The sequence below is a fragment of the Danio rerio genome, chromosome 1, assembly GCF_049306965.1.
Source record: "Danio rerio strain Tuebingen ecotype United States chromosome 1, GRCz12tu, whole genome shotgun sequence".
In the NCBI taxonomy this organism is placed as follows: domain Eukaryota; kingdom Metazoa; phylum Chordata; class Actinopteri; order Cypriniformes; family Danionidae; genus Danio; species Danio rerio.
In genome coordinates, this window is record NC_133176.1 from 44,280,727 (window position 1) to 44,303,648 (window position 22,922).

The window sequence follows — 22,922 nt, forward strand, 5'->3', positions numbered from 1 at the left end:
CAGTAGTATTTCTCACAAAAATTGCGCGAGATCTGCTCCATGTCTGTCACTGTGTTGTTTATCTGACACAGCCGAGACGGACAAAAAGGAACACTCTGACAGGCATGTGGGAAATGTGGGCGGGGAGAACTAGCATTAAAGGTACAGGCCACAAAAACAGCCACATTGTGTTAAGAGTAGAAAATTTTAAACTTCTGAAAGATATAATAAATAATCTGATGGGTGTTTTGAGCTGAAAATTTACAGACATATTATGAAGACACAAATGACTTATCTTAAATCTTGTAAAAGGGGTAAAATAGGTGCCCTTAGAAACTAATTAAAAAATAAATCCGGTCATAGAATATTGGCATCAAAAAAAATGTAAAACATGAGCAAACATAAAATATAAATGTCTTTATAAACATTATCCATTGTTTTAATAATGGAAATGTGCAAGGACTATGTTTTGGCACACTGGTTATCATTTCTATAACCACAGTTTAGCTGCAAATACCATGGGTAATGAAATGAAGCTCAATTTAACACTATTAAAATATAAAAATACACTGAATATCGGCAACATTTAATACATTAATGCATTTAATAACATTTAAAACACAGACATAAAACTAAAATATAAATGCCATTTCAATTAACACAGTTTTACTGCATTTAATGGTTAAACTGTGTAGTAGGCCTATAGCAAAATCATGGTAATCATTGTTTTAACTACATGTTTAAGTTATTATTAATGGCCTTTTGGATATATTATTTGTAGTTCTAAAGGATGGGGCAACACTGAGTCAAAAATATGATGGTATTGACTTGTTTAAGTTTAGTTTGTGGGACAGAACCCAAAAAAAAAAAAGCTTTCTAGATTTAAGCATTCTTATATTGTAGTTTCAGACCAAGACAAAAAAAAATCATATACAGCTCATGTAACAACTAGCTAAAGACAACTAGCTTCATTTTCTTTAACACTTAACATTTAAAACTTAGCTACATTTCAATTCTGGTGCTAAAACAGCTCGAGTCCAAGTGAATTGCGACATCTTGACACGTGTATTAACTGTGTCATTCCAATATTCCACATAACGAACATGCCAATATCCTACATGCCATCATGAGGTAAAAAAAACGTGACAGCGCTACATGACAGGACTTCAAACATGGTAAGTACGTTTATCAAACAAAACGGCTATTTTGAAACACTTTATTCACCCCAACACTTAAAAGAACAGCGTAGAAACTTTTCCCAAGCAGAATTTATAGGATTTACCTGCTACCGGCGAAGGTTTCCGAAGAATCACCCATCTGTTTTTCCACTGTTAACGTAAGGAAACAAAACAAAGGCAGAGTTCGAACATGGAAACAAATAACCACTTAACTTTTGGCACAGCAATGAATGATGCAGTAAAAGTAGTTTGCGTTGCTTTTAACCACCTTTTTGCCTTCTCGGAGTTTGACTTGTCCCTCTACGACAACCGTATCCGTCATCTTGTGTCATGTTTCCCGACAGCTGTGTGCGGTCCGCGGCAGTGAGTGAGTGAGGGGGTCACTTTCAAAATAACCTCCAGAATTCACTGTCTGCTCTGCTGTAACACACACGCAAACTCTCTCTCCCCCACAATACTCACACATGCACAGGGCCACCCTCTCTGAACACACACCAGAACGGTTTTTACAGTTGTCCATTCAAGGTGACAAGTTATATGCTCCTAATTAATTTACAACACATGACCTGGCCATTCTGGCAAGTCTCAGACAGTCAGATCTGGTTTGAGGGGATGGTACATCACAAAAATGTACAGAGAAAAAAATATTTATAGGCCATAATTAGCTTATTTTGAACATTAAAGGCAAACAAATTATTACAATACAATTACAATATTATAATTTTGTGTTACTCTAAAAAAAGGAATTGCATTACTTAGTTATTAATGGAAAATAACCCTGCAGGCACAGGAAGTCAACATGACATCATATTGCTGTTGTATCCCAACCTCATGGGGACATTGGTTTTTATTTGGAAATGAAAATCGGGTTGTTGTCTGAACCGACGCCAATGTCCAATCTAAAATCAACTAAATATCCACGTCTAATCATGTTACACCTGAGGTTGTGTGGACGTTGATGTCTATCAAACATTGGATTTTGGTCACTTTCCATTTATTTCTTCATTTTCTTTTTGGCTTAGTCCCTTTATTAATCTGGGGTCACCACAGCGGAATGAACCGCCAACTCATCCAGCATATGTTTTACGCAGTGGATGCCCTTCCAGCTGCAACCCATCTCTGGGAAACATCCATACACACTCATTCACACTCTACACTACGGACAATTTAGCCCACCCAATTCACCTGTACCACATGTCTTTGAACTGTGGGGGAAACCGGAGCATCTGGAGGAAACCCACACGAACGCGGGGAAAACATGCAAACCACACAGAAATACCAAATGACCCAGCTGAGGCTCGAATCTTTCCAACACAACCTAAAATCAACCAAATATCAACGTAATTTATTTTGACGTAACTTGTTACATCAAAATAATTTTGTCCTTAGATGCTGGCTAGACGTTGAATTTCGTTCACCAGACGTCATGACCTACACTAACCTAATATAAGGTCTTATGATATTGTGTGCCTGCTGGGAATGCACTGAGCTTTCCTTTTTAATGTAAAAAAGTTCTGGTTTTGGCAACCACAAAAAGTGCTTTTTTTAATTTACTGTACATTTGAGCAGCTAGGGCTGCACGATTTGGAGAAAAAATCTAATGGCAAATTATCTGATAAAAATTATCAATTTAAAATGTGATTTACTAATTACACTAACTAAAAAGGCCAGGCATAATCACAAAGTACGCTACACACTGCTGTTTATTTAAAACCTCTTAAACATTTTTGCCTTTTTTTTCAATAAAATTGTCATGACAAATTAAGAAAAGAACTACAGTATTTTAAATTCAATTAAATTAATTATATATAAAATCATAATCATTCATTTATTCATCAATTTTCCTTTGGCTTAGTCCCTTATTTATTAGGGATGGCCACAGCGGAATGAACCACCAACTTTTCCGGCATATGTTTTGTATGTTTTGTATATTCACACACACACACACACACACACAAACACACGCACGCACGCACGCACACACAGACACTGTTAGCCAGGACTCGAACCAGCAACCTTCTTGCTGTGAGGTGACAGTGCTAATCACTGAGTCACCGTGCCGCCGTATAAAATTGTATTTAATCATGCAGGCCTAGCAGCAGCTCAAAAAAAAGTAAATTATCACTCATTCACTTTCCTTCAGCTTAATCCCTGCAAACTGTAATAAATGTGCTGCTATTCTTGATTACAAAGAATCTGAAAGAAGCTTAACTTAAAAAAAAATACATTGTTTTAATATTATTTTTTTAATTATTTTAGGGCTACTGAATCAGTTGTTTTTTTTTTGCAAGTGATATGGTTAAATGCTTGTTCACCTTTTGTCTACAGCAACCATTAACATACCATCACACCACACACATTCTCTCAATAGAATGGGGACAGAAGAGCTGTCAGTCAATAAATGGGACAATAAAGTAACTGGTGATACTAATTTAAAAAAAGGAAATAAAAACTAAAGTGTTCCTTTAGTTGCTGACAAAATAATCTGATTACATACCTTGCATTGCTTGCATGTGCTAAGGACTTCATGGATACATTTGAAATAAAAGTTGTAAATAATGTTTTGTTTCTTTACTTTAATATACATGTAAACAAGCATACCATTATGTGAACTAACCATGAAGCTTAAATATAAGTAATACTATTTAATTTAATGAAATAAATATAAGAAGGGGATAAGAACCCTTCTACCAGGAAAATAGCACCTATATATATCATAGGCCAACAGTGGGGGAGGAAATGAGGAATACAGAAGTGAGATAGACAGCAGCACCACATAGCTTTTTGAATCTCAATTAAGAGTCTTGCCTAAAGGTACAACATCAGATTTCCCCACTGGAGGAATCCGTTCATATCCCTGATGTCTCGTTCTATTCAGCCTCCCACAGAGAGCATTTTCATCTACAGCAATAAAATATCCCTGTAAATGGCATAACTGTATATAGTTTTTTCTTATGTCTCTGTAATTTAAAATGCATTTACTTGAAATAACCTAATGGCAGAACACAATATTCATTAAATTACATTCATGTTATGTTCGTTCTTAAACAGATGCTTTATTTTTAAAGTGATTACAAAGTGCATGCATCATGTAAATGGCAATTACTGAAAAGGCAGCTAAAAGCTGCAGTATTTTAGGCTCCTAATCAAATAAGCAAATTTGTCACAACAACCATATCAGGGTTTATTTATAATAAATGTCAGATGTTCCTGTTGAAGCTCAACATACTATTTAGAGGATTCACATTTTGCTGGATTTCACGGGCCATCAGGCATTGCACATTTGATCTTGACTGAAAAAATGTCTCAAACTAGAAAATTGCTAAATAGAAGCATTTCCGTGGGTCACTGACTGTTTTTTAATAAATATTAGTTATTTATATGTGAGGTGAATGAGGATGTGAGAGTAGATATCTCAAAAAGATGTGTTCCTTTGTGGCTTTGTGTTGAAAAATCTGCAGTTTTACAGCTTTTTGAACTTGTTCCACCGATGGAGAGATCAACAAATGGAGAAATGTCTGGACCCAGACAAGCAGTAACCTTTCATACGGAGAGATGAGGAAGCTAGGCGAGCAGAAGCGCCTGACAGTAATGGCTGGGCTGGGGTGAAGTTTGGATGAAGGATTGGAGGTAGTGGGCGTCAGGCCATTGGCAGGAGTGTAAAAGTCAGAAATGACTTCGTATTGGCAAGCAGCAGAGGCGTAACATGAGAGAATTCCAGAGGTTAAAGACAAGTCAAGCTGAAGCATTTTGAATGCACTCTAGGGGACAAATAGCAGATGCTGGTAGAGGGAGGGGAGGTAGATGTGAAATGACTGTAGTCTGGGTAAGGAGCTGAGAAAACTAGTATAAAACAGAGTCTTTTTGTTTGTGGAGTGTAAAGCATCTGAGACAGCTGAAAGCTTGCCAAAAGAGCTATTGTGTTGCACAGTTAAATACATTTTGTGGTAACTCCTTTCAATGACGTTCCACTCAGCTGGTAACAAATTAGGGACCAATCATTTAGTAGCATTGATTTATCTAGCATAGTGGTGATTTATACTTATGGAGCAAGGGACTGTCAAGTTCAAAGCCCAAAACATATTTAGTTTTCTCATAAAATGTGAACGAAATTATGGATACATTTTAATCCCTTCACATATGCACTTATCTGAACAATATTTTGCTGCCTTCTTCAGTGATGTATTTTTTTCCATTTGCTATTTCTATTCCGAAGACGAGGCAGTGGCGCAGTAGGTAGTGCTGTCACCTCACAGCAAGAAGGTCGCTGGGTCGCTGGTTTGAACCTCCACTCAGTTGGCTCTTCTGTGTGGAGTTTGCATGTTCTCCCTGCCTTCGCGTGGGTTTCCTCCGGGTGCTCCGGTTTCCCCCACAGTCCAAAGACATGCGGTACAGGTGAATTGGGTAGGCTAAATTGTCCGTAGTGTATGAGTGTGTGTGTGGATGTTTCCCAGAGATGGGTTGCGGCTGGAAGGGTATCCGCTGCGTAAAAAAATTGCTGGATAAGTTGGCGGTTCATTCCGCTGTGGCGACCCCAGATTAATAAAGGGACTAAGCCGACAAGAAAATGAATGAATGAATGATGATTTCTATTCCGACAGTTTGTTGAACTCTTATTGACACTAAGATGTGCAAAAACAATTGAAAGCACATTTGTAAGCTGTAAGCACATTGCATGATGATTACCAAAATGAGGCGGTGCATGTACAATATGTGCATAATTCTAATAGAGAAATTCACATCAAATGCATTGTACACAGACCTCTTCACAAAATCTAAAACTAAAATGTTACACTTAATTAATATAAATGAGGCTGTGACTCTACAATTTAGACATATTGGTCTAATAAATAAATCCACATCATGTGGATTGTGACCAGACCTTTGCACAAAAACAAAAAAATGATAGCTTTACAAGCGATTACACAAATCAGCACATATTGTACAATGTGCACTTACTTGTACGCTTGACATTGTACACATACCCTTGCACCAAAACTAAAGGACTAAAATTTTATGTGTGACCGAAAACCAGGCAGTGTGTGTACAATATACATGCATACTGTACTAATAAAAAAATTCAAACAGGCCTTTGCACAAAAACTAAAACAACACACAATTACAAAAATCAGGCATACAGTGTGCACATATTAAACATATGAAATTTGCATATTGCTCATTGTAAAAGACTCTTAGACAAACTAAAACTTACTTAATCACTTTACAGTAATTACCTCCTTGTTGGAGCAAATAAACACTAAAATGATGGGTTGCTTCAACCTAAATTTGAGAAAAAGTATCCATATTTTACCCAAACTGGGTTTAAAACTACCCAGCATTATTCCAAGGTCTGTCTATAAAAACTAACAAGCAATCTTTGCTACATTCCTCTTATATAACAGATTAATAAACAACTAACAAATTAAAACAATTTTTACTAATATAATTAAAGGCGTCAAAGTGGCGCAGGGCTCAGCATGATCGCCTCACATTAAGAAGGTCGCTTTTTCGAGCCTCGGCTGTGTCAGTTGCTGTGAGATTGTGTTGAAATGATAGTGTTGCCAATTACCATGTTGTTTAGTGATCTGTTGCATAAAACCGCACAGAGATAAAAAAGGGATTCTAAAAGGATTTTCTGATTCTTAATAAGCCAGAAAGTGAAAGGGGCCAATGACAGAAGTGCAGTGTTTAGCACCCCTGGGGCAACTTGGGTTTCATTAGGTTTTGTTCAAGGACACAGTGGCCACAAACAAAGGAAAACCGATGCCAGTCTGAAGTTGCCACTCAGCACCCCGTTTTTAGATTTATAACTGTTTTCAAAATGAAAGTTAAATTCCTCAGTACACTCTCATCCTAATGATGCTGACAAACATTACATCTAAGTCAATGAACAAGGAATCAAAAATACATTTAATTTTATTGAAGACAGTACAGGAATCATCGATGCATTACCTTGTGGTTTTACAAATGAAAACACTGCATGTCCTTAGAATACCTGCGGCATTTTTATTGATCTTTCCTCTCGCGTGTCTTTCCCTTTCAGACTTTACTTCCTCTTCACAATTATCCCTGAAATACGTCTTGGCAGAAAGCAGTGTCCTCAGGTCAATGAAACGTTTCCAACGCTGAACAGTAGCCATTAAAATTCTGTGTGTGATCTTTAAAGACACAAGACAGAGTAACCTCATCCAGCAAGACAGCAGTAAAGAAGACTACACTAATAGTCCACCAAGCAGGAAATATGCAGCAAAAGACATTAGGACAATTAAAATATGACACCTGATTTTTGAGTGCTATTACAGTGGACTGATATTAATGTGTCCATAAGTAAAGCTAAAATTATCCATATCAATACCATCAATATCCATATCATGCCCATCAGATAATTTATTATAGCCTCCAGAAGTTGCCCGATTTTGGTGTCTGAATACATTGTAGCTGTTTTGGTAGCCTGTGGCCTCAAATGCAAATGAGCTTCTTCTTCTTACCACCGTTCCCCCCACGTGTGTGTCTGTGTCTCATCATGCAATGTGTCAGATAAACAGCACAGTGATAGAGACAGACTTGGATGAAGCTGAAATACAGCTTTAATGAAGTTTGAAAGACAGGGAAGAAGGAGGCAGAGAAGCGACAAACTTTTAAATAAGTTTTAATAAAAAAATACTAAACGTGAGACTCGAGGCAGTTGATGTGTCTATGTATCCCTCGTTTGTGTGCCTCAAACACACTCACGGCTCTCTGCCCTGCCTCACTTGCCACATACCCCCATCACTCCACGCAGGCCAAGGGCCCCCGTGTCAGCACCTAAACTCCGTGTTTCAGGACCCGCGAAACCTGAGAATATTAGGGCCAAGAGAAAGGAGCCACATAGCGGAGGACAGACTGAAGAGCGACAGAGAGAGGGGAGAAAGAAAAAAATTTGGGGTTCAGTTTTCCAGACACACTGCCACTCGGTCCTCAACCAGCTGAGATATTTGACGATTTGCTGGGAGCCCTGTGGAGGAATCGATCCACCTGTCCATTTTCTGGTTCTCCTGGCTGGCAGCATTTCTGGTCTCCTGCTCCGCTCCCCTTCGGTGGATGGACAGTTCGGCATCATGGCGGAGAGCAGTGACTCCCCGGGCTCTCTGGGAAATGATGAGTCCTACACAGCCATATCACCCTGCACCCCAAGACCGGTTAATCACTGAAGCTAAGCAGGCCTGAGCCTGGTCAGTACCTGGATGGGAGACCACTAGGGAACACTTGGTTGCTGTTGGAAGTGGTGTTAGTGAGGCCAGAAGAGGGCGCTCAACCTGTGGTCTGCGTGAGTCCTAATGCCCCAGTAAAAGTGAAGGGGACACTGTCATTGGGCGCCGTCTTTCGGATGAGACGGTAAACCGAGGTCCTGACTCTCTGTGGTCATTAAAAATCCCATGGCACTTCTCCTAAAAAAGCAGGGGTGTAACCCCGGTGTCCTGGCCAAAGTCCCTCTATCGGCCCTTACGATCATGGCCTCCCAATCATCCCCTTCCACCAAATTGGCTCTATCACTGTCTCTCCACTCCACTAATAGCTGGTGTGTGGTGAGCACACTGGCGCCGTTGTCCTGTGGCTGCCGTCGCATCATCCAAGTGGATGCTGCACACTGGTGGTGGTGTGGAGAGACCCCCCTTATGATTGTGAAGCACTTTGGGTGTATGGCCATACACAATAAATGCGCTATATAAATACATCAACTCAACTCAACACAAATGTCGTTTGCAGTACACACACACACACATATGTGCTTTTACTGACACCATGCGGCGGTGGTGATTATAATGGTAAAAAATTACATGGCGATTTTTACTGCCTTTAATCAAACTTGCTCTAGTCTAAAAAGTTTTCAGCTTATAAAAATCATATATATTATATAAAGTTTTATTTATATAGATATTTTAATTCCAGTTTATTTGCAAAAAAAATGTTCTGTGGACGTGTATACATATTATTATAGAAACATGGTGCCTTTCAATCACGCCTGTGGGTGAGGAAAACCGCACTCCAACATCAAGTTGCGGTGCACCTCAATATCACTGGGATTTGGGTACTATTTTAACATCAGGAGGTTTAAAAAAGAGACTTGTTGGGTTTATCTCCACAATATGACCGTGAACACACGATACCTACACACAGTTCTGTCCAAACAGCTTACAAAAGAGGATTTTCATCATGTGATGATTCACCTTTAACTTATTTTAACTCGTTAATCAGGTTTCAGCTAACATTTTTGAGTTTTACAAAGTTTTACTTAATACTGTAAGTTTGATTGTTGTAAGTTGAGATGACGTGAACTGTTCATTTGATTCAACTAAAAAAATTAAAGCAGCAAGACTTTTTACAGTGTTCATTTAAAGTAAGCTTATGTTAAGGTGGTGTACACTGCAGTTTCTGTGCTGGCAGTGCCTTAGACATTACTTTTAAAAATTAAATAAATGAATCACTGTTTTGTTTTCATAGACAAGTGCGTGTATGAGCCATTGTTCATCTTTTAATTTAATACCATTGTGCAATTTACATAAAAATACAAAAGGAGACAGCAGAGGATGACAGTGAGCAGTAGCTTTCCTTTTTGTTTTGATAGCTGTAAAACTACGCCATATGTTGGAGGTTAAGTTAGAATCAGGACTGATAAGAGAACGTTGTGTTATCTACATTTTTCACCTTCATACTAAACTTACATTTTTAAATGGCAAAGTTTAAATTTCATAACTCATATAACTAGTGTGTTACTCAACATGTCCTGGTATGCTTACCAATGAGGTCGATATAGGCAGAAAGTGTTTGGTCTTTGTGTCAGTTTAAATGCATTCAACCACACAGGAATTTCCTAAATCTGCTTCAAACTGTTTTTTGACACTTGCAGTCAGAATAATCCACTTGTGTTGAAATGGATTAAAATTCATTTTAATACTGGTATAAACATGGTTAAAGTGGTCAAAATAATCCAGCTCAGAATGATTTCGGTACCATTTACACTTGTATTCAGCATATTCCACTTGAGAGCAGATTGACGAATATGTACCTTAATATGAGATCTGAACAATGCCAATATAGTTAAATGGACAATCTCAAAATGGTTTAGGTTCTGTTTACACCTGCATTCAGAATAATCCACTTGTGATGAAATTCATTAAACAGCATTTAATACTGGGTATGAACAGGGTTAAAGTGGTCAAAAATGGTCTAGCTCAGAATGGTTTCGGTCCTATTTACACTTGTATTCAGCATATTCCACTTAAGAGAAGATTGACGAATATGAACCAATACTAAATCTGAACAGTGCCAATGTATTTGAACGTGGAAAATCTCAAAATTGTTTTGGTTCTGTTTACACTTGCATTCAGAGTCATTCTCTTGTGATCAAATTGATTAAAATGCATCTTATTACTGATAAAGTGGTTTTAAAAATGGACAAGCTCAAAATTATTTAGGCTCTATTTACACTTGCACTCAAAGTCATCCGCTGTGATCAAATTTATTAAAATGCATTTAATACAGGGTATAAACAGGGTTAAAGTGATCAAAAATGAACAAGCTCAAAATGGTTTCGCACTTGTTTACACTTGTATTTAGCATATTTACTTGAAATGTTTTGACAAATATGTACCTTATTACTAGATCTGAACAGTGCCAAAGTGGTTGAATGTGGACAATCTCAAAGAGGTTCTGTTCTGTTTACACTTGCATCCAGAGTCATCCTCTTTTGATCTAATTGCTGAAAATGCATTTTAATACTGGTTTAAAAAGGGCAAACGTGTTTTTAAAAAAAATGGACAAGCTCAAAATGGTTTAGGTTCTGTTTAAACTTGCATTCAGGGTAATCCACTAGTGATCAAATTTATTGAAATACATTTGAACCTGGGTATAAACAGGGTTAAAGTGACGTGTTTATACTTGTATTCACCATATTCAACTTGACATCAGATTGACAAATTTGCACCCTAATACTAGATATGAACAGTACCAAAGTGGTTGAATGTGGACTATTTCAAAATGGTTTAGGTTCTGTTTACACTTGCATTCAGAGTAATCCACTTGTGTTAAATTGCTCAAAATGCATTTAATACTGGATATAAACAGGGTTAAAGTGGTCAAAAATGAACAAGGTCAAAATGGTTTTGGTCCTGTTTTTTGCTTGTATTCACCATATTCTACTTGAGATCAGATTGATGAAAATGTATCTTAATACTAGATCTGAACAGTGGTTAAAGGTGGACAATCTCAAAATGGTTTAGATTCTGTTTACACTTTTGTTCAGCCACTTGAGATCAAATTGATGAATTTGCATTTTAATTCTGGTTTAAACAGGGCTAAAGTGGTTTAAAAAATGGACAAACTCAAACCGGTTTCAGTCCTGTTTACACTTGCAATCAGAATAATCCACTTGTGATGAAATTTGTTAAAATGCATTTAATACTGGGCATAAACAGGGTTGAAGTGATCAAAAATAATCTAGCTCAGAATGGTTTCAGTCCTGTTTACACTTGAATTCAGTCATCTATTTGTGATTTCTCCAATAGTATCTGACAGCAGAATTTTAATGCTTGTATAAGCAGGGCTAAAGTGGTTTAAAAAATGGACAAGCTCAACATGGTTTTTGTTCTGTTTACACTTGTATTTGAAGTCATCAACTTGTGATTAAATTGACAAAAGATGTATTTTAATAAAAGGCCAAAATGGACAAAAATGGATTAGCACAAAATGGCTTTGGTTCTGTTTACACTAGGATTTAGTCATTCACTTGCTATTGAATTTTGATGAAAACGCATTTCAATACTAGTTATAAACAGGGCTAAAGTGGTCAAAATTGACAAGTCAAAATGGTTTCAGACCCCATTTACACCCGCACCATTGTCCACTTGTGAATGAACCTAAAGCTTAATCTCTAAATACCAGGTGCAAACAAGACCATTTTGTAGAGAGCCCACCATTTTCTACTGTACTGGGAAAAGAGTAGATTGCCACCAATAGATTGTTAATGATCCCCAAGTTCAGCTTATTGTCACGTCAGACAAAAGTGGCATTGTTTTTGCTGTGGTTGCTCTTCTTGCTTGACGTTTTAACTGAAGGCTTGATTGATTTTTTTGCCACTGGATCAATGCGCTTTTTCGTAGGCAGCAGTTCAGCTTGGTCTGAGGTCTGATAAACTCCTGTTCTCATTCTTCCTTTGCTGGTTTTCAGATCACCAACCACCCTCTCCAAGCCCTCGGATTCTCTATTATCACCACCAAGGTCACCACAATGGATCCCATCAACGTCAAGAGCCCCTCGCACATGAAGAGGAGAGCGCTTGCCTGCTCCTCTGACCCTGGGTGGAGCTGATGGAGGAGCGGGAGGTGGATGTGGAGGTGGAGGAGGTGGGGCGGAGGGTGCCCTCCTGTGGGAATATTTGGAAACACTGGTCCTGTCTCTCTGCCGTCTTTCATTTTTCACTAAGAATTGAAAAACACAAGGCGAGAGGTGCAGATATTAAGGTTGTTCATTTATAGAGCACAATTTTTCTGCAGGAATGTTGATAGATAATAATAGCCTTCCTAAATTATTAGCCCGCATTATAATATTACATAATAGTTTTAATAACTCATTTCTAATAGCTGATTTATTTTATCTTTGCCATGATGACAGTGAATAACATTTGACCAGATGTTATTCAAGATACTATATTCAGCTTAAAATGACATTTAAAGGCTTAACTTGCTTATAGGTTAACTAGGCAAGGGTTATTGGGCAAAGGTTTGTTCTATAGACTATCGAAAGCTTAATATTAAGCTTAATATTGACCTTAAAATGTCATTTGAAAAATTAAAAACTGCTTTTATTCTTGTCAAAATAAATAAAATAAGACTTTCTCTAGAAGAAAAAATATTATAGGAAATACTGCGAAAAATTCCTTGCTCTGTTAAACATCATTTGGCAAATATTTGAAAAAGAAGAAAACAAAAATGAACAGGAGGGCTAATCATTTTGACTTCAACTGTATAAAACCTCATATGATATGGCAAATCTGAAAATGATTTGTCATAAACACTGTGCCATATACATTACAGAGGATAGATTACAGAGTTTTACAAAAGTGAGCACTTCAGTCACTTTCATGCACCTCATTCAAAACAGACATACACAGTACTGAATGGAGATAGGCTGATTTTCTCCATCATATTATTGAAGCACGATCAGCATTGTGTGTTTTGCCTTGATTAATAAGCATAGTCATGTTTTAGACATTCCTGGCTCACCACATTAATAAAGGAGCATGCATTCTGCTGATAAACTGAGCGACTCTGCTGCTACACAGGTATAGGCCATCTCTGTGAAGCTCTGTTTAATGCTCAAAACACAACATATGTTCCTTTTTCTGGTCTATTTGCATTTTGTATGTGGAAATATTTTATGAATATATAGTGAGCAAAAAAGGGTCTATTTTGTATACATTATTGATGAACTTGTTCAAACATTGCATTTGGTTTACTGAAAGGTGATTTCATTTCAGTTGGACTCTATTTATTTTGTCCATAAGTATATCATAACTTTGCACCAGATTGTCATACAGACTTGCGATTGGGCTCATTTACTCAGACTACCAATCTGCCAATCACTGATGACCTTTCTACTTTCTAGCCACACCCTAGCAACCACTTACAGCATCCTAGCATCTGTCCTATAGACTTCCATTATAAAAAAAAACTGCCATTGACTTTACATTGGATAAACTAACAATATACCAATCCATACTAGCAATATACTAATCCAAACTAGAAACACACTAGCAAACATACTAATCATACTAGCAAGATGTTATTTCACACTAGAACCATGGTAACAACATGCTAATTTTATTTCATTCATTCATTTTCTTTTCGGCTTAGTCCCTTTATTTATCTGGGGTCACCACAGCAGAATGAACCACCAACTTATACAGCTTATCCCTACTGAAAAAAACAGCCTAAACCAGCCTAGGCTGGTTTTAGCTGGTCGAACAGGCTGGTTTTAGAGGGGTTTTGGCCATTTACAGGCTGGTTTCCAGCCATTTCCAGCTTGGTCTTAGCTGGTCAGGCTGGGAGATGACCAGCTAAAACCAGCTTGACCATCCTACCCAGGCTAGGAGCCCAGCCAAAACCAGCTATGTCCAGCTTAAACCAGGCAAACAGCCTAGGCTGGTTTAAGCTGGATTTTTCAGGAGGGATGTTTTACGCGTATGCCTTTCCAGCTGTAGCCCATCACTGAGAAACATCCATACACACTCATTCACACTCATACACTACGGACAATTTAGCTTACCCAATTAACCCGTACCACATGTCCTCGGAGTTGTGGGGGAAACCGCCAACTCAAGACGAACACGTAAACTCCACACAGAAACACCAACTGACCCAGCCGAGGCTCCAACCAGCAATCTTCTTGCTGTGAGGCAAACGTGCTACTTACTGCGCTACCAAGGAGCCCAACATGCTAATTTATGCTAGAAAAAATGATAGCAACATGCTAATTCATACTAGAACCATGCTAATTTATGTTAGTAACTGCCTAACAACAACTCAGAAAACCTTAGCAACCACCTAGCAACGCCCTAGCAACTGCCTAGCAATCACTCTGAACACCCTAGTAACTGCCTAGCAACATCTTAGCAACCACCCAGAAATGCCTTGTCAACCACATAAACACCTGGAACACCCTAGCAACTGCCTAGCAAACACATTAGCACCCACCTAGCAACCACTTAGAACAACTAAACAACTGAGTAGCAACGCCTTGGCAACCTCTTAGCAACCACTCACAACACCCTATCAACTGCCTGGCAAGAAACATGCCATCACTAAATACTAAAAGCATGCTAATATATGTAGTTATAACTGTTTCAAACTTCTTAGACTACGTCAATAATTTAAACTTTAAAACTACTTCAAACTTTCAGATTTGGCTTTCTCAAGCCACCATAAAGTTGTCTACAAACTTCTAATTTGAAACAGCTCATTATTTTAAGTGAAGTTTTAGAGGTATCTATTTTGTGTACTTTGTGTAACTGGTTGAAGTCTGAGCAGGGGCGGATGACAGTGATTTGGGCACCCCAAGCAATTTCAGGTATGGAAAAATTTGAAACTCAAAACATGCTCTTTCTCTTTAGATTTTTTTTTTGTAAATAATAAATAAAATAATAATGAATAAATAAATAAATAAACAAATAAATAAATAAATAAACATATTTCAAGTGAAATCCTTTATGTAAAATTTAATTAAAATTAAAGTAAAGTTTCCTTATTCACCCCTGGTTTAAAAAAAAAAAAAGTATTAACATTAAAATCTCAATTGTAGCCAGATTTACAACATATGATAGATTTGATCAATTTATAAAAAAAAAAAAAGTTATATGATTAATATAGGCTTTTTTTGTATTTTGTCTGGGCCCTAAGCAGCTGCTTGCCTCTCTTATTGGTTAAGTCCGCCCCTGAGTCTGAGATATTGGCTTCTGCTCTTCTGCATACATTACCATGGTGGTATTTTTTCCTTCTTTCAGCAGGATAGGTATAAAACACTAACACATGACTGGCTCACCAGGTTGCTTAGCGACATGGAATTGAGTAGAACAAGAAGAAGGTGTGGGACAAGGGGAGGTAAGTGGCCATGACTTGTTAATGCCCACTAAAAAGACTCTTTCAGACCAAATGCAAAATCATTAGCATCCTCAAAAGCAGCCTCTCCAGCCCGTCCCTCTGTTTTCATTAGCCTCCCTGATCTTTAACTAGACTGTGATAAAGGTCAATTAGAAGGGATGCTATTGTGGATACAAACTGTCTAAGTATTAAAGAAGCGTGTTGTGAGTAAATACTGGTGTATGGCAAGCTGCTTTAACATTTCATCAAAAAACCATACTAGTTTATATTTTTATACTAATATATGTTTTTAGATACTAGCCTATATGTTTCAATATACTATAACTTATTCATTAGCAAATAGTATCTTATTTTAGTGCTTTTTTTTTAAAGATACTACATACAGTGCTCAGCTTAAATAAGTACACCCCTCACAAATCTATCTTTTAAATTCATATTTTTAATAAGAAGCTATACAATGTTATATTTGTGCATATACATTAGATTAGTCCGCACTGAAGCCAAATCTGGAGCTTATCTAACAAAACTTACGATAAATAGTACAGCAAAATGTATATGTTATAGAAAAAATATTAAATACATATAAAAAAACTAAAAGAGAAAAAAATCAAAAGAAGCAAAAACATTGAACAATTTTGTTGAAATTCTGTAGGTTGTGACTTATTTTTGAAAAACTGTATTTAGCTTGAATTTAATTGTATTATCTCTCAATTTCTAAATATGTTCGGTGACTAAAATAGAATTTTAATGAATATATCTGTTTAATAAATGTGTTTTGTTTAATGCACCAAAATACATTGCCTATATTCACGGAGAAATGGAGAAAAATATTCAGTTTCAAAAAAACTATGCCGAGCACTGTATAACTTATTCATTAACTACTAGTACTTTTTTTTATAAAAACATATATGTTAGATGCTAGTATTTATTTACTACACTCATAGACACAGAATTCATTAGATACCAGTACTAATTCATTGGATAATAATAGTAATAGTACTTAATAATCATTAGACACTATTTTTTTAATTATCAGACGTTCTTACGTATTTCATAATTAGTTCTTATTTGATACAAACTTTATTTACTTGTTAGATGCTATTTATAAACTACTATTTATTCATTTGGTACCTATTGAAAATACAAGTGCTTATTTGTTATTTAATACTAGTGATAGATATTCACATTAGGGGTGGCTTATGCTATTGCTGTCTATTGGAGAATTGCCTCAATAGAGCTGCCATTTTAGTACAAGGTAGCACTCTTTTGAAATGAATGTGGGTCCAAGGTGAAGTGGAGGACTGGCCATTCAGAGCCATATATATATATATATATATATATATATATATATATATATATATATATATATATATATATATATATATATATATATATATATATATATATATGTGTGTGTGTGTGTGTGTGTGTGTGTATAGTATATATATACACACACAAATGTATGCAAATGTTTTTTTTTTTTTTATATGAAAATCATTAATTTACATCACTTTTCCACATTGATGGATAAGTGACCACACGGGCATTGAGAGTGTTTGTGTACATGGAAATGTATTAATCTCCCTCCCTGTTAAATTTGATCTAATCCATGTCCTGAAACACACCTCCTCTCCTGCTTTCACTAGTCATACTAATGGAGGGAGCGATTTGTTTGTGAATGAATCTCCATTATGAATGACTCTTTCACTTATTACTGTTATGTTCTGGCACCGCAGCGTGTTGTTGTCATATTTCATTTACATTGTTCACTGATTTTATTTAACCAAACTAGCATAAGCCTATATTCAGTGCAGATTGGTGTCCTTTCTCCTTATGATCAGTTCAGTTAGAGACTGTATTATTGTTAATAATGTTACTTGTTCAGCACAAAAATTTGCAACATACAAACTTTTATAAATCGAAGTATTGCCCATGAAATGATACGCCTTCATGCTTTGTTTCTTTGTTTGCTCGTTACTACACCCGTACACAGCGTTAAAGTCCAGCATCATCACACTGGCTTTTGTCTTGGCTAGTGTGGTTGAATAACTTTTGTCCTGAGAGCACTGTATAAATGTGGCGGCGCAATTGACGCATGCTCAGGGTCTGTATGCGATATCTAGTTTATATATCTTTGCATTCTAGTACGTACTGCTTAGCAACTTGATATAAATGATATTTATTAGATACTATTAGATACTGGTCGTGCAATACTTAAAAAGTACTACAAAGAGTTTCTTTTAACAGTAAACTACATGTCTGACTACTAATATATGAATTGTTTGGGCTATCGTTTGAGCATCAATATCACAATGTGTGCATCCTAATAGTCACATTGCAAGATATCCAATGTTGAGCTGGGATTATATTTGACCAAAGACCACAGGTCAAAACACATTTTGTGATTTGTGGAGACACTGCGGAATGTAATCTTGATAGATTAAATGTTTATCATCTGCAAAGTGTTTTGTGAGCATTTAAGGACAGTTAAAGCATTAAAGCATTTTAATAGTGCATAAAGACAGTTATTAAAGGTTCATTCGTTTATTTTCCTTCGGCTTAGTCATCAAAGTTCCTGAAAGCAACAAAGATCAAGGTGTTCCAGGATTGGCCAACCCAGACACCAGATGTAAACATTATTAAGCATGTCTGGGGTAATATGAAGGAGGAGGCATTGAATTCAAAGAATCTTGATGAACTCTGGGAGTCCTGCAAAAACGCTTGCTTTGCCGTTCCAGATGAAGATAAAGGAGGCCAAGTCTTTAATTTCCGAAAAACTATAAAGACTATAAAAACTTTAACATTTGCTCCACTGTGTTTATTTGTGACTGTAGGTTGTTTATTACATGTCTATACTAACAATATATTTAGGTGCCCTACAAAGATATCCCAATAAATCTAAACGAATGACTTTCAAAATAGAGCTATTTAAGTCATCTGGTAAAATTGTAGTTAAATATCGCAATACAAATCGCAGAGAAAAAAAAAAATATTGCAATGTCAAATTTTTCCAATATTGTGCAGCCCTAAGTGTTACTATAATTAAAAACTACCCGTGTCTAATAAATATTTATAATAAATAGCTACTGGTATAGATTAAATTGTCACTAGTATCCATGAATAACCATCTAATAAATAAGGACTAGCATTTATTGAATGCTTATTAGTGATTTTAAAAGACGTCAGTCACTATTTGAACAATAACTAATCAGAAATTAATACATAATATCAAAGACAGAAAGCTAATTGGGTGTACCAGTCACAATTGACATATATAGCTACAGTAAAAGCTGAACAGTTGATACCTCATTGACTGATCCCCACAACAAAAATGAGTTACTACAATAGACTAGTGTAATAATACTATAAGAAAAAGGGCTAACACTTTAGGTTAGGGACCAGTTCTCACTAAAAACTAATGTCTTATAACCTGCATATTACCAGAATATTGGCTGTTTATTTAGCAATTAGGAGTTTGAGCTAAAAATCATTTAATGGTTTGTAAATAGTGAGAACTGCATTTTAAAGTAAAGTGTGACCAAAAGCATACTAATATATCAAAGTGCTTTTATGTGATTTTTGTACTGGTATCTATTAAATAAGTAGGCCTAGGCAAATGAATGCACTAGAAGAAATTGAATAAGCACTCTTACCTAATGGAAATGACACTAATATCTGAAAATGCCAGAAGCATGAACATGGATTCTAGGAAGTTTTGTAGATGAAATGTTTAAACGGCTTGCCATAACCGATGAAGCCAGAGAGGAGTTTGATCAGGGTGAATGTGTGTATTTTGTAATGTTGAGTGATTAGAGTTACAGACTGCCCCCGTGTGGCTCTGGATCAAACTACTTGCCTGAAGAGAAGCGGTTTCTGTTTGATACCACTGTCTTGGTCATAAGTCCGCCTAGAATTGTCAAAAAAATATGCATTAAGAAAGTGTAAGAAATCGTCGTATTTAAAACTCAGTATTAATGATCTGTACTTCTCTTTAAAGGAGCTGACCCAAAATTAAAATGATAATTGTAAATGACTTAACCTTGCTACACATCATTTCGATTGAAGAATGTGTTCAGAAGAATGTTGCAAAGGTGAAGGTAAGTAAATGACGACGTGTAATTTTGGGTAAGCCAACCTAGTTCAAACTCGCGTTAACTTTTACATGAAGTAATTCAATAATCAGTTACGCGGCCACAAGATGGAGCACCTTGTCTTTTCAGCATCTCACTCATGTTGCCCTCTCAGTATTGATCTGAGTAGGCAACTAAATTTGGCTATAACGTCTGTTTTTTTTGCTTTCGTGCAGTTTACATGTCTGTTAAGACATTTAGGTGGCATATATTTTGACTCGTGAGCGGTGCTTATCTATTATTACAGTGGAATAAAATGGCTTTTACGTCAGCAGTGCTTTTGAGGGGATTCTCTGTTTGACTCTTCATGGGAAAAAACGAAGTCTTCCTGTTATTGACGTTCGAGCAGATGTTTAACTGTTGTCGAGTGCAAAAGTCTTACCACAGACACTTGAACATGACCTGAGGATTTATTAGGTCCTTCTGATGTTGCAGGGCTTTGTGAGTGTTTGGTGGAGATCACAGTCCAGAAGGAATTCTTTGGCCAACACAAGCAAACGTTTCTTTAACTGAATTTACTTAAAGTTTAGGTTCACTGAATGGCAGCTTTAGGCTGCTTTTTTTTTTTTTTTATAAAAGATGAATTTTTGTAAATGGCTAAGCATTACAGTCTATTTAAAATTCTTCAATATAACCCTACTAAAAAAAAGAAACAGCCTGGTCTTAGCTGGTCAGGCTGGGAGATGACCAGCTAAAACCAGCTTAATCAGCCAAAACTAACTTTGTCCAGCTTAAATCAGGCTGGTTTTAGCTGAACATTTTCCAGCCTGACCAGCTAAGACCATGCTGAAAATGGCTGGAAAACAGCCTGGAAATGGCCAAATAAACCCATAAATCAGGCTGGTCGACCAGCTAAAACCAGCCAACCATTGTAGTCTAGTTGTAGCTGTTTTTTCTACAGGGAAAGTAGCCTAATAGGATTTCAAATGCTACAACTAATGTAATGTAAATACTTCTGATGATATGTGTAATCGTTATAAGTAATAAGTAACACATTATATAACAAAATAGTTCTATTTTAGTAAGAAAACAAAAAACCAACATCACATCTTTTCAGGATATAAGTAGCCTGCAAATTAAGTTATTATCCTTCTTCAATAAATAAACTAATCTGTCTATTTGAAGCACAGTATTGTGGGTTTTATAAAAAGGTGGAGCTATGACATGTCATTACAATGAATGTCTTACTCACAGTAATTAACTTGAAATACCTTCTTCTTTATGCCTCATACATTATAAAACTCAGTTCTGTTTTATTGGTCTAAAGCTCCTTTTATATTCGGGCTGTCTGGATGATTATGAGTCATCAGAGCTGTGAATGCATCTTCAGGAGAAAATAGATAACCAAAAAACCCTTCTGTCGCTTCTATTTCTTCTCTTAATCAAAACACTTGACTCAAAGTTAGAGTTGAGCATTTGCAGACTGTCTTACTTTAATACTTAGCCTCGTAGCGGAGTACAATTTGTATCGATAATCGATAATATAAATACAAAAATGTGAGTACAAAGCTGTGGCCGTGTGATGAATTATACTTGCGAACATATTAAAGTACACTACCTGACAAAAGTCTTGTTGTGGATCCCACTTGTAAGAGCAACAAATATTAACTTGACTTCTAGTTAATCATTTGGAAAATTGGCGGAAGGTAGGTTTTCTAGATGAATCATCTGTTGAACTGCATCCCAATCATCACAAACACTGCAGAAGACCTACTGGAACTAGCATGGACCCAAGATTCTAACATAAATCAGTCAAGTTCATTGAAGGAAAAATCATGGTTTGGGGTTACATTCACTATGGGGGCAAGCAGAGTGGATGGCAACATCCACAACCTTATAATCCATTACATTATAAACCACAGGAGAGGGCAAATTCTTTAGCAGGACAGCGCTCCTTCTAATACTTCAGTTCCAGAAAACAAAGAAGTTCAAGGTGCTCCAGGATTGGCCAGCCCAGTCACCAGAAATGAACATTATTATGTCTGGGACAAGATGGAGGAGGAGGCATTTTATTATTTGTTGTTCCTAAAACTTGGATAGACAACAAGACTTTTGTCAGCTAATAATCTGATACATATATAAAAGGAAGCTCCAGGAGTAGAAAAGCGCGCAACAATTTGGCAGCATGGTCAAATTACGACAGCAATATGATTTCTGTCTATGAAGAGTTTCCCTTCTTTTGGAGCGTGAAAAAACTCCAAGAGACACAATGCAGAATTAGGACACTTCCTCTGGTGGAGGATGAGAGAGGGAGCAGTGAAGGGAAACAGAGGCTGGTTTTGTCTGAGCTCAGTATACCGGCATCCAAACAACACAAAGCCTGCCTAACCAGCCATTCACTTTAACTAGGCCTCTGTGCATAGCTAATGCACTGAGAACAGCCTCCATCCAACAGCACAATACAGAGTTTGGGGGAAGCTGCTGAGGGGAATGAGAAGGAGTTATTGAAGCTGAGCGCTGTGATCAGCTGTGCCGTTCATGCTTTATGTCTATTATGTGGGCCGAGTTCCTAATCGGTGTATTCTTCATTCAATAACAGGAAGAGTAAATGATAAACTATCTTATCTGAAAATTATTTGGGATTGTGTTTTCCCCTTGAAGTCTAAAGGATGTGATGCTGTTTTCAGTTATAAAATACTAAACGCATTATTCAAAAATTGGACATCTGTACCAAAACAACCAAAAAAGTACTTAAAAAAAAAAAATTGGCTTTGCGTGCGGCATGACATCATTTTGTTGCAGAGACGCTATTGGTTAAATACCTGCAAAGTAAAACACAGAAGCAGCTTAAAGCGAAAGCGCGAGTATGTCTGCAGTCGGGAGTATTACAAAGTTGATGACGACAACATCAAGGGCAAAACACCCTGATCAGGACATCCCTAATATGCATACCTTGGATTTTCCTGATTTATATGGGATTTTTTTTCACTGAATTGGATTACTTTTTTGAGGTGTGATTTCTTGTAACGACATAAAATATTTATTCAGGTTTCAAATTGTCA

General features: G+C 36.7%; 2 protein-coding genes and 1 long non-coding RNA gene across 10 annotated transcripts in view; 1 reads left to right on the top strand and 2 right to left on the bottom strand.

The window, feature by feature from the left end:
* The window catches only part of dok7b (docking protein 7b), a 50,590-nt gene extending 49,083 nt beyond the window's left edge, over positions 1-1,507 (bottom strand). For both annotated transcript variants that reach the window (XM_021476872.3, XM_681035.11), the window contains exons 1-2: positions 1,426-1,507; positions 1,262-1,307 (exon numbers count right to left, since the gene is read on the bottom strand). In XM_021476872.3, coding sequence (XP_021332547.1) covers positions 1,262-1,307; positions 1,426-1,479 — 100 coding nt within the window. In that variant the 5' untranslated portion in view covers positions 1,480-1,507. The remainder of the gene's footprint in view (positions 1-1,261; positions 1,308-1,425) is intronic.
* Positions 1-13,630, top strand: part of LOC141386136 (uncharacterized) — a 53,505-nt gene extending 39,875 nt beyond the window's left edge. For both annotated transcript variants that reach the window (XR_012407392.1, XR_012407391.1), the window contains one exon: positions 12,363-13,630. This is a non-coding gene — a long non-coding RNA (uncharacterized lncRNA). The remainder of the gene's footprint in view (positions 1-12,362) is intronic.
* The window catches only part of rgs12b (regulator of G protein signaling 12b), an 89,457-nt gene continuing 77,185 nt past the window's right edge, over positions 10,651-22,922 (bottom strand). For 3 of the 6 annotated variants that reach the window (XR_012389181.1, XM_005160017.5, XM_073920755.1), the window contains 2 exons: positions 19,647-19,697; positions 10,651-12,613 (listed from right to left, as the gene is read on the bottom strand). Coding sequence is in view for 5 of the 6 variants with exons in the window: in XM_005160017.5 (XP_005160074.1) it covers positions 12,189-12,613; positions 19,647-19,697 (476 nt within the window). In the remaining variant the exon portion in view is untranslated. 6 annotated transcript variants of the gene reach the window in all.